This window comes from Bacillus rossius, chromosome 1 (genome assembly GCF_032445375.1).
Source record: "Bacillus rossius redtenbacheri isolate Brsri chromosome 1, Brsri_v3, whole genome shotgun sequence".
Classification (NCBI taxonomy): Eukaryota; Metazoa; Arthropoda; class Insecta; order Phasmatodea; family Bacillidae; genus Bacillus; species Bacillus rossius.
In genome coordinates, this window is record NC_086330.1 from 85,990,393 (window position 1) to 86,003,230 (window position 12,838).

General features: G+C 39.1%; 1 protein-coding gene across 19 annotated transcripts in view; it reads right to left on the bottom strand.

The window, feature by feature from the left end:
* The window catches only part of LOC134538962 (DNA repair and recombination protein RAD54B-like), a 78,135-nt gene that overhangs the window by 27,549 nt on the left and 37,748 nt on the right, over window positions 1-12,838 (bottom strand). For all 19 annotated transcript variants that reach the window (XM_063380646.1, XM_063380690.1, XM_063380604.1 and 16 more), the window contains 3 exons: window positions 9,824-10,029; window positions 5,730-5,876; window positions 3,992-4,138 (listed from right to left, as the gene is read on the bottom strand). In XM_063380646.1, the coding sequence (XP_063236716.1) occupies window positions 3,992-4,138; window positions 5,730-5,876; window positions 9,824-10,029 (500 nt within the window). The remainder of the gene's footprint in view (window positions 1-3,991; window positions 4,139-5,729; window positions 5,877-9,823; window positions 10,030-12,838) is intronic.

Below are 12,838 nucleotides of genomic sequence, written 5' to 3' on the forward strand. Positions count from 1 at the left end.
TATTGCCTCAACATTTGGGTTTCTTTGTAACTTAACTACAACAAGTGAAGATGAACTCAAATCTAGTGCTACCGAGTTGGTCAGAAAATACAGAAAGGATCTGCAGCCTGTTATTACAAATGAATTATTACACTTATCATCATTTCTCAGAGAGCAACAAGTTGAAGACAGTGTTACATCATTCACTCCACAAAAGGTTTTGCAGCACTTATATAACAGTATTATAATTGATGTATTTCCAAATGTAGCAATAGCACTGCACTTGTATTTGACACTACCAATCACAAACTGTGAAAGTGAAAGATCATTTTCAAAACTGTCAGTTCTGAAGAATCAATTCCTATCTACCATGTTACAAGAGAGATTAAAATCGTTAGCGGTGATTTCTACATAACATGATCTTGTGAACAGCATTTCATTTGATGGCCTCATTAACTTGTTTGCTGCTAAAAAGGCAAGGAAGAAGTTTATTGCAAAGTGAGTTAATAAATATGTAATTTTGATTGGTCGGGATCTGCAACTCATAAAATTGTGTAAATATTTGAGAACGATTTAAGACTTACGTAAATGAAGCAGAGAAATATTGGGGGTGGGTCTTGGCTATGAAATATTACTCCATTTCAACTAGAAAATTTGTTGTTATACATTATTTTGTTTTCCCTGCATAAATATGTTTCATATTTATGCGAATAGAGGCTGCATTTCATTATGGTACTTCTTGTTCTTTATTATGTTAGTTATTACATACATGCATGTCAATGCAAATATGAGTTTTTCATATCTGAAAATTATCACTACAATAAAAAAAGGGGGGCCTCGGAATATTGTTGTCCCAGGCCTCGCATTCTCATAAAACGGCCCTGGCCATAACCACATACATATGTCAAAATATGTCACTTTTCACACCAAGTTCGCGTTCAGTCATCTCTGGCAAGGAATTTACAAGCTTTCAAACTTAAATATACGTAAATGTATTTTAATAGCAAGGGTCCTATGAAAAGGAATATACCGAATAAAATCAAGCTGCTGTCACCAAACAAAGCATAAAACGGCCCAATGCGTGGTCGCTTCGTTATTGCTCGCGCGAGAGGCGAGACGTGGAATGTTAGGAGAAAGATAAATGCGGGGGAGACAGACGGCAGCCAGTGTGTTTCCTGCATGGGGAATAAGTGGCGTAGCCTTTTTTTTTTTATGCTGGATGAAGCGACCTTTTTCTGTCAATGCACGGGAAAAGATAATTGCTTGAGCTGTCAAAATAAACATCACTGCGGCAGTTAAAACAAGTCGAGGCGGGCATGCATCCAGTCGGTCACTGTGTATATCATATCTATTCGAAAAACATAAAATCTCAATTCATAACAAGATTCCTTATAACCTACACGTATTGCCGGATGTTTTCAGCCTGATCCATACAAGTTCTTTAACCACGTTTTGAATGAAAACAACTGGTGAGCCAGTGTTGTGCCCTGTTTTGCGGACACATAAGGCTTTTATCAGTTTTCTGACAGTTTTAATATATTTTTACTCTCTTTAAAATTAAGCAGATAACGTGATTGTTAAGTACAAGCAGCATCCGAGATCGGCCGCAGCGCACGGTACGGGGATAGGGTGACCAAGGGCGAGCGAGCGGCCGACTACCATGTTCACACGCTGCGGCCGGAGGGTTTTTCCTGCATTGTATTAGTTCAAAAATTCTAGCCAGAAAATATACTAAATTTGACTTCAAAAACTAAGCAAACATTGTCAACCGATAGTAATCAAAATCAAGAGAAATCCAGTTGGTAGCTTTGCCTTAACTGCATATCACACTAGACACTCGCAAAAAGCTAAACGTAAACACGTTGCCACAAAAACCTTTATCTGCACCCTGCCGGCAAAGGGACGCGGAATGGGGGTTGTTAAGCGCTGACAGCGGTCGACAGGAAGTGGTATCTAATTTTAGATATGCACTGCCTACGGCAGTACAGTACTGGGCAATAGAAATGTAGTAACACACTACTCACCACAAGAAACTTATTTTCTGTCCGATTTTCTTCGGATTTTCGGCAATTTTTTCACGGTTCCTCGAAATCGGGTTGTAATAGAGAGGTGGACGCAATAAATGGGGTCGCAACAAAAAGGTTTTACTGTAATATGTAAATTGCAAGTAATTTGAGCCAGTACAAAATTCAATTCTTTTTTAACAATCTGCTATCGCACAGGGTTGTCTAAGGAGGCGGATACTGAGTTTTGGCACCACCACGTGGTTTGTGGGCACGTGGACCCGGCGGGACTCCTTTCTCGGGCCGTGACGTCGCCCAAGTGCGACGAGGCACACAACCCTAATAATGCTTCGTTGGCCCCTAACACCCGCTCTCAGCGGCGGGCACGCTGGTACACTTGTGTAATGCCCTAATCTTTACCGAGGTGGGCTGTAGGCGTCCCACACGCCAGGCGACTACACCGGGGTTACAGGGGCACCTGTGACCGAAATAATATACACTTGAGATTCACATTTGATATATATTAAACATTCCTCGTCTCTACATTGTTCATGCAAAGCGGATAAACAGCCAACGGCAAACAATCGGTTTAGGAGGTGGGCCAGGTCACCACGTGGCCTGACCAAAGAAATTAAACGAAGTTAAATTTAAAATACTCGAGGAGCTTAAATTCTTATTGAAACAGTCTACCACCCGGAGTAGGCCTCGAAGGGTGAAAGAAAGTGATTTAGATTAATATATGCAAAACGGATGCTAACGGATCAGATATTACTGTCGACAAGGTGCGGGAGCGTCCCACTCCGGGCGGCGGAAGAACAAGATTGACCGATCAACAGGGTGTCATGGCATCTTCCAACACTCTAGTTCCCGTTAGCTTGTTAACTTATAATTAATCTAATTACTAACATACTTTACCTTTTAAAAATTAGAATTTCTGAGACTTCTATCTGATTCCATAACAGTATATTTAATTAATTATTGTCTAAAGATTATTCGTTGGTAGTTCCTGTAGCGGCCACATGTGGCGCTGCGCCGTCCTTCCTGTTTCTTAAGACTAAACACTGGGCGAAATTATAAAAACACACAATACATAGCCCTTTATTTCTTTACTTAATATTTAATTACTATTTTACGTTTCTGGGCCGTCACACTGCCTCTAATGCCTCTTGCGGCTCACACACACACACGCATGCACACGTAACTGTGCTACTGTGGCGGGCGGTTCAAACAGAGGGTGATGGTGGGAGGGTGGTGGCGCTGGCGGAACAGGGGACACATCGGGCTCAAGGGAGAGCGCAGCCCTGGTTGACGTCAAATCACTGCAATCACTCAATGCAACTGCATACAGAACTGATAAATATTTTATTAGCTTACCATCAACTTCCTCTTACGAAAAAGATCATGCTATCTCAGCCCATGCTTTTTCTTTTTTTTGGTTGATTTCTGTAGTCCTTCAACCCAAAGTGACACATTATAGCATGAGCCTGAACTTAATTAATTATAAGTTCTTCATTGAGCTCGTCCATTCTTAAATCAAATCTTTATCAATATACAATAACAATTTTTTACCATAAACATGATGATATCCACTTATACAAAAAGATGAAGGCAAGCTACAAATATTAATTTGTACCCACACGTAAAACAAAATTTTATTTTTCAGCATAAAGATTTACCAAGCAGGTAAATATTTTTGAAGTTTAGTTCTGTAAGGTTTCCTTTCTGTTTCCGTTTTATTTTCTGTCTGGCAGCACTACACGACAAAATTAGAAATAGAATCTATTCCTTGCAGGCCGTCAGGGTGCATATTTTGTCACTGTGACAATGTATTTCATTGGCTACTGAGCGTGTCAAGCCTGTCATGTCGGTCATGGCATTGTGATTTCAGCTTTACTATACTTTCTAGTGCGATAGAGAATTATGCACTGGTTGCAACATTGCTGGTGTCGATGTGCAGACACCAGTCACACCTGTCACACCTTCGCAACACCACGAGGGCCAAGAAGTACCTGTGTGTACCCAGACACCAGCACGAGCTTCTCCCCGGCGCGGTGCAGGGCCTCCAGCAGGCCCGCCAACACCTGCAGCTTGCCGCTGTGCTCCTGTGCACTCTGCACACCCTCCAGTAGAGGACACACGCTGTGCCACACCCGCTCCTGCACCAACCACAGCCTGCATGTATGCACGAGTCGAATCAAGTTACTTGTCTATGTAATTCGCAGCATGCTATCATCACATATCATTAAATACTCTTCCATAATCATCTGTGATGGCTAATATTACTTTCCATTACTTACCTTGCCCTTAAAGATACTTGTAAATTCAATAAAAGTCATGATTAGACTACAACCATCTTAACAAATTGGTACCAATAACTTTCCATTTTAAGATGAAAAGTATAAAAAACACCCATTTACATGATACCGAGATGATAACATAGCTTATACATAGCTAGGCTATGTGAATGATCAGTATACACAGAAATATCAATAATTTAATTAATTTCAATTCAACTTAGGTAAGTCATTTTGCTGTAAGACCTACAGGTTAAAGAAGAAAATGATTTACTTTAAAATTTATCTACCGTGTAAAGTCATCTAACTTTTGAGATCACATAATAAGCAGCTCACTGTAGCTCAACATTTGGGATTGTTCCATTCCACAGTAAAAAAAAATTTTGATTAAGCACGTTCAGGACCACGGCCATGCTGAATGAGCAATTTGCATGCTTATTCAACTTAATGCATCTTTAACGGGAATAACAAAAGTTAAATATGAAATTCAAGCCAATATAAACTAGTAATCACTGTACTTTAATGAAGACCAACAATAATGATACACTCTGAGTGAATTATAAACGACTGCAGTAATGCAGTAATGCAGTAACGCAGTAATGCAGTGATGCGACCTTGCAGCGATCAACAGCTGGAATCCATCCTAAACAATCTGAGCACAAGCGGCTCACGTGTGCCAGACTACAGACTGTGGGATCATAGAATGGCAGATTACAGACCTTTCACTGTATCTTGTTTTATAAGTCCACTTGTAGGTTATATATGGTACAATAACCCTGACTGAAAGCTACATATTTTAATTCTTCATTTCCACTTGTAACTACGCCTGTGCAAAGCTTCAACTAAGCGAAATCATACAAAACTTTTTTTAATATTTAAATATACTTCACCAGGAAATTTGTGATTCGTTTTATTGAAACTTCGGTTCTGATGCAAAGTTTTGCATTTGATGTGAAGCTTTGCATCTGTTGTAAAGCTTTGAAACATTGAAACCATTGAAAGCCTAATGTTCGCTCATAAAAATATTTATAATTTTTTTTTTTTATGTTTTATGTTGCTTGAACAGAGTTGGTTGATTAAAAAAAATCAAAAGAAGTCGCTCCATTTGTATTTATGAATCGTCAATATTAATATTATACATGGTAATTTTACAATTTTTATTGAATGATGAAATATATAGGGCCCAATCTGTTAATCACTTAACCAGTTCAAACACTCCAAATGTTAAATGATTATTTTTTTCACTTCAATACTAAATATTATAAGATAAGTGTAATACAGCTTCACCGAAAACAATATTCGCATTTCGGTCCGACTTTGCGAATGTTTTAAACATTCAATTTGATATTAGATTCACACCAAAAAAAAAAATTGTGTTCGCACATGCCTACTTGTAGCGTAGGGTTGGTGATACGGAGTGACGCACCACTGAGGAGCAGAGAATGAGTGTCACCTGCCAGGGAGACGTGGGCGTGTCTCTGCTGGGCGCCAGCAGGCATGGGTGGTTGCACGTCTTCCTGAGCGCCGTGATGACCTCAAGGTGCGCGGGTCTGTCCTGCATGTCTGCCCACAGCCGCACCACTTCCTGGTATACGCGTGTCTGCACACACCGACAAGTGACTGCTCTGTACATAGGAGCATGGCCACACAGCGAAAACAACAGTCTAGAAGAGCCTCCTGTGTCTGGAACTCTCTAGTCTGGCACGCAGTGTGTCCTGTGTCCTGGATGTTTCCACACATTTGTTTTTCTGTGCTATGCTGCAATGACACATGTAAAATACTACTGTGCTTTATCACATAATTGTCGCATATTTTATGCTAAAACAAATTTTGAAAAGTATTAGTGCAATTTTTATGCAAGGGAAAAATTTTTGTTGGGTTTAAGTTTTGACGTGATAACGTCTTATAAATCAATGAACGCCGGCTGCACGCATGAAAAAGCATGACTTATTGTCACGTTCCGCCTGAGCCGAGCATGCACGAACCGGCCAACCACCGTGCGAGAATATCTTCTATAATATCAAACAGGTTAAGGCGGGCTTTTTAAAAGCAGCAATTTAAAAAATTTGATTTATTTATCCAATTTCGTAATTTCAAATTAAAAATTTATTGACAATGATTTGATTTTAGTTTATTTCTATAACTAATTGTTTGTGATTATATTTAAACAAATTATTTAAATTAAATTTGCAAAAACTATAAACTAAAAATAATATTTGAAAATTAAACAGTATGCAATTTTTCATCACTGTTTTAGTATGACGTTATCACATAAAATTATCGTCCGTAAACCGACTTTACAGACAACCCCCTTTTTGATAAAAACCAAACATTATGCTTGGAAAGTAATTTTAATTAAAAACCAGAGTATACAATAGTACACCAAACAATTTAAATTAATTATTCATGCAACAAAAACATATTTTGTTCAACTTAAAATAGAAAAATTATAACTGTGATCTGAACATGAGCCGGAACTAACCCATAACTATGATCGTAGTACACACTAACCTCGAAAGAGTGCAGGCTATCAAATGTAGTTTAGTCTGCATGTGACAGAGCACGTGCATTGCATGCAATTGGTGAGCTATGTATATCAATACAGTAAAACCTTTTTGTTGCGACCCCATTTTTTGCGACCACCTCTCTATTACAACCCGATTTCGAGGAACCGTTAAAAAATTGCCAAAAATCGGAAGAAAATCGGACAGAAAATAAGTTTCTTGTGGTGAGTAGCGTGTTACTGCGTTTCTCTTGCCGAATGCTGTACTGCCGTAGGCAGCGCATATCTAAAAATAGATACCACTTCCTGTCGATCGCTGTCAGAGCTTGACAACCCCCATTCCACATCCCTTAAATGCAGGAAAAACCCTCCGACCGCAGCGTGTGAACATGTAGTAGGCCGCTCGCTCGCCCTTGCTCACCCTCTCCCCATACCGTGCGCTGCGGCCGATCTCGGATGCTGCTTGAACTTGTTAACAATCACGTTATCTGCTTCATTTTAACGAGGAGAGTAAAAATATATATAAACTGTCAGCAAATTGATAAAATCTTTCTTTATGTGTCCGCAAAACAGTGCACAACACTGGCCCACCAGTTGTTTTCATTCAAAACGTGGCTAAAGAATTTGCATGGATCAGGCTGAAAACATCCGGCAATACGTGTAGGTTATAAGGAATCTTGTTATGAATTGAGATGTTATGTTTTTCGAGTAAATATACACAGCGACCGACTGGATGCACGCCCGCCTCGACTTGTTTTAATGCCGCTGCCGCAGCGATGTTTATTTTGACAGCTCAAGCAATTATCTTTTCCCGTGGGTTGACAGAAAAAGGTCGCTTCACCCGGCATAAAAAAAAAGGCTACGCCACTTATTCCCCACACAGGAAACACACTGGCTGCCTTCTGTCTCCCCCGCATTTATCTTTCTTCTAACATTCCACGTCTCGCCTCTCGCGCGAGCAATAACGAAACGATCACTCATTGGGCCGTTTTATGCTTGCTTTGGTGACAGCAACTTCATTTTATTCGGTATATTCCTTTTCATAGGACCCTTGCTATTAAAATACCTTTATATTAAAGTTTAAAAGCTTGTAAATTCCTTGCCAGAGATGACTGAACTCGAACTTGGTGTGAAAAGTGACATATTTTGACAAACTTTTTTTTTGGGCGTGTTTGGTTGGGGAGGGAGGGGTCCGAAAATATTTACAACGATCTTACCCCTCCCTCACCGCTTTAGTACCCCATTCATAATAGCCCAATTTTACGGGAGAAGGGAGGGTGAAATGAGCATTTTCTCACTGAAGGTTTTTTCAAAGGAGAGCGAAGTTGGGGTGTTATAAGGGAGGACGACACTAGATGGTTTGTGTGTCTGGGAGGGATGAGCTAGCCTTGAAGAATGTTAACGAGGGGAGAGAGGGGTGAGCTTATGCGTCATGAAGCCGCTGCCACCAGCCAGCCGGGCGAACTTAGTGTGCGCCCACTCGCATTGCAGAACCTACCGCTGCCATATTTTTAAAGGAACTGTCCCATTATTTTTTTTGTTATTCTTATATGAACATTATTGGAAGTATTCAAGCCGACACAAAAATACACTGTGTGTTAAAATTAACAGATTTTAATGATCTTTCTTTTTTTTTTTTTTAATTTTTTTCTGATTTTCACATTTTGGTCAAAATGTCCGTTTTTTTGACGGTTCCCGAGAATGTATTCGTAAAATCACTGCTTCGTTAAATCCGGGGTTCTACTGTATTTAACTACGGCAAGCATAAAACGTACATGTAAACTAACCAGTAAAAATAAACTGTCTTTTGACATATTTTCTTTAGAGGTGGTCTGTAGGGCGACGGACTTGTCATGAAGGTTGAAGTGGGTTTAAAGCAAAGCCGTCTAGCATTGTGAGTGACAGCATCCTACCATTGTACGGCTGGTTTCTTAGCGAGTAGCGGTTTGGGAAGGGGGAGGGGGAGGTGAAATCAACTGAAAATTTCGGAAAACATCTATTACGAGCCCCCCCCCCCCCCCCCCTATTAAGACCCTATTCCTGGGAACCGTGAGGGGTCGTTTCAGAAAGGTTTGACTGTATTCAACTACGTGCACATGCTATAAGGACATCAACGTAACCAAACAATAATGATGCCAACGTGTGCTGGCTACATTTTTATATCCGCTGCACAGCAGCGAAAAATGATACAAGTTATAACAATTGAAAAAGTATGTTAATTAAATAAGCTTTAATATTCTAATGAATAATGGAATTCAACTTTAAAATACATTGTTTTATACTAGAAAAGAAGTTCACGGGCAATATCTTACATGAAAAAAAATACCTCTATCTTTTGGAGAAAATGGTGGGACCAAAACATTTGACTGTATTGGACAGGAAATCATATTGTAGATACATCTTAAAACAAGTTTTATTGTAATTGTTATAACCTTATTTTCACATTATAACTACAAAATTGCCTTTAACTTAAAAACCGATTACTGTTGCATGGTGCTTTGTTTAGTGATCTTTGGCAAGGTCATTGACAACTATTTACACAAGGTGCTTGGAATCTAACAATGGGACCAAAAACATCATGCCACTTTTTGCAAGAATTTTTATTCCCAAATAACAGTGCAACAATAATGCAATAAAACATGCTATATATTTCCAGTTACAACTTACAACAATTGCTACAGCATATGAGAGATATTAGGCATGAAGCTGCATCAATCTTTAGTTGTTTCTGCTCATATTGCCATAACAAGCCTTAATAATAATATATAAAAGTTCAAACTACCAAACATTGTTACACTATCTTGTCAGGTGGAGTGGTTTGTTGAATTGGACCTTTATATTCAATAATTTTTATGATGATGGTAATTTTTACCTGTACTTCAGGACAATTTATTAACCTTAAACAAAATTCTATCAATTAAATAATATTGTACCATTATTAAATAAGTTGAGGCGAGGTTTTTACCACATTTTACAGACTTAGATTTATTTGCATATGATGTTATTCAAGCAGGATAACTGCACATAAGCAATAGCAATGCTACCTGAACGGGGGCGGGCGCGCAGAACAGCACGGCCTCGTGCTTTGCCAGCAGGTAGCGGCGCACCACGTCCTGGGTGCGGCGAAGGATGAACCAGCTAGTGAGGCGCCCCAACTCGGCCGCACGCTCCTCTGCCGCAGCACGCTCCTCGGCAGTCGCATGTGGCTGCCGCCCTGCCGCTATCACGCGCTCAAACCGTCGCTGGAACTCTGAGGCAGGCACACGCAAAACTCGACACCCTGCTTTCAGCGAGAATGCACATCCTGCTGTCAGCAATAATACTTAATAATGCACACTCTGCTGTCAGCTTAAATGCACATCCTACTGTCAGTGATAATGCAGAATCTGCTGACAATGAGAATGCACTCTCTGCTGTGAGCAAGATTGCAGAAATGCCACAACTGACGACAGCCATGCATGTAATGTCTGCTTACCATGACTTGTTATGGAAACATCACTGCTTCTTGTATAGAAATATGTTCAAGGAAAAATTATTTAATATGTAGACATTGTCTTGAAACGGAAACGTCCGCTTCGTGACGCGCACCAACCGTCCTACTCCCATTCTTCCTTCTTCCCCCTCCACCCAGGGTATGTGTTCCCTCCCATCTGGTGCGCTGTGCAGGCACGATAGCACCTCCGTAGGGCATATAAGCAACTTCGAGCTTAATTTCAACCTCTTTCGTCTCATTTTTTCTTTTTAGTTCGTCATAAATTGTTTGCTTTTGAGTTTTGACCAAGGTCTAAGTGCCCAAACCAGTAACTTGCTTGCCTCAGTAGTTTGCCACTTCTTAATTATTGTTTGGAATTAGCCTTGCATGTTAATTTTCATGTTAGCTTCACGGAACATATGTTGAATCATTGTGCACTTCGGTGTTACGCTCGTGCAAACTGTGTTGTTTTTTGGTAATTCCTTAAGTAAAATTTGTCATTGCCCCTTTGTAAAGTACATTTTTGACAGATATGTGTCTCTTCAATATTGAGCTGAGGCTTTTAATGTTGTTTCCCTTGCATTGGGCAACTTACTATCCCAGTCAGACTGTTTGACCCGCGTTGTAGTCGTAACATGATTTATTTGTATGCGCTAGCACTGTGCAAAAATGTTTAAAAATGCTTGATACCTGGAACGACTTGTTCACATTTGTAATAATCACCTGTTTGTGTTTAATTGTTAAGTTTGCTTTACCTGTTTATGTTTAACACTTGTTTTCATCCTGCGGGACACTGTATCTAGTTCTTATGTAATTTTCGTATCTACGTTATAAGTAAGTATTTCTATGTAATTTTTTTTTATAGATTTCCAAATCCACTAAATTCAAGTTGTAATGTGATTGGATGATATAAACTATTAAGCTAATGGAATTAAGTGTTGACTCTAAAATATCTGATGCATAAATCAACTGTGTTAAAAGATGATACATAAAACATACTTAAAAACTAATAAAATGTTAAGAATAAAGTGTGGCCGCCTTATATAAGATTGCATTTAAAACCAAGAACCACATGAGATCTCTTCAAATTCAGTGTTATATTTTGTAAAACCTCGAAGGCTATGAACATCAACATCATACAACCAATTACGATGAACGAATTAAATTTGTAGTCACAATGAATCGAGTACCATACATTACAATACAACACCAAATTCTGTGCATGGATTTGGTTTTATGGACTGTTAAGACAGTGATGTAATTGTTCCCTTTATCAACCTATTTCACACATAAAAGTCTCAACTCAGTCTTGAACACAATATACAAATAGCATCAGATAATACAAGAGCAAATAACTTAGGGTTTTTGCCTTGGTTAAATGTATGCTAGGTCAGTGGGTGAAGCTGGACTACTGGTGCATAAACGTTACTGTGGGGACATACAAACTAAACAACATGTAGATTAAATCGATAAATATTAAGTTGAAAATGATAACTACCAAATCACACAGGGTTTCCAAAACTTAAAATCGTTAAACTTTCAACATTTGACAAAAAAACAACAGTATTAGTGTATATTTGGAAACTGAGAAGCGGAAATTATGATTGGTCTTTCAATTTATCCTAGTTATCCTTATCAGTTAATAAGAAAATTTACTTCGTGTTACGGCAAAGAGGGACATCTGAGAGCAAACAGTCACTTGGGACTAACCAACCTCGGAGTAGATTTTACGTATCCTTGTAGAATGGACAGTCTGTGGCCAGTTTCGCATCTTCATCCTGGGAATGCCTCATATTAAATATGCAGGATGATCTCAAAACCACAACCTCGAACACAGGACTTCCGAAGCCCGGTCAGGAGTGGCTCGTCCTCCTTTCCCCGTTCTGGATTGTGTAGCTGGCATTACCCTCGGTTGGCATTCTGGATAGATCTTGTCGCCTTCCTGTCCGTCATTGATTCTACTCTCAAAATTCAATGTAAGCAGTTCTTCTGACCTTGTAAATACAGTGTAAACTCTATATAACGACTCTTAACGGACTGAGCATTTTTTGGCGTTATAGAGAGTGGTCGTTAAATGGAGATAAATAAAAGATATCATTTTACTATTCTAAAATAATAATATATATATATTTACTAATATAGTATCCATTTTACATGTCTATAAAACCATGATAGCATCGCTTGATCCAGATCTTCGAATTGAGGTTTCTTTAATTTCTTACCAGATTTTCCATCCTCCTCTGCTTGCAGAATTTTTTCTTTGTTTTTCCATATTGTAGACACGGTAGAGCGGCTAAATCCAAAGCGTCTTCCAACATCACTGATCTTTTCTCCCGCTTCTATTAATAAAACTTTTTCGTCAATACACAAAGATTTTCTTTTACTCGCCATGTTTACAGTTCTAAAGTATGTAATCAACTGCGATAATGATAACGTTTAACAACTTGAGAAAAGTCTAGTAGTGATGGGTCGTTCGTTAACGATTCGTTCAAAAAGAATGAATCTTTGAGAGAACGAAATCTTGCGATTCGTTCGTGATGTAAAGATCCGGCTCTTTGAGAGCCGGTACCTTGAAAGATTCGGAAGA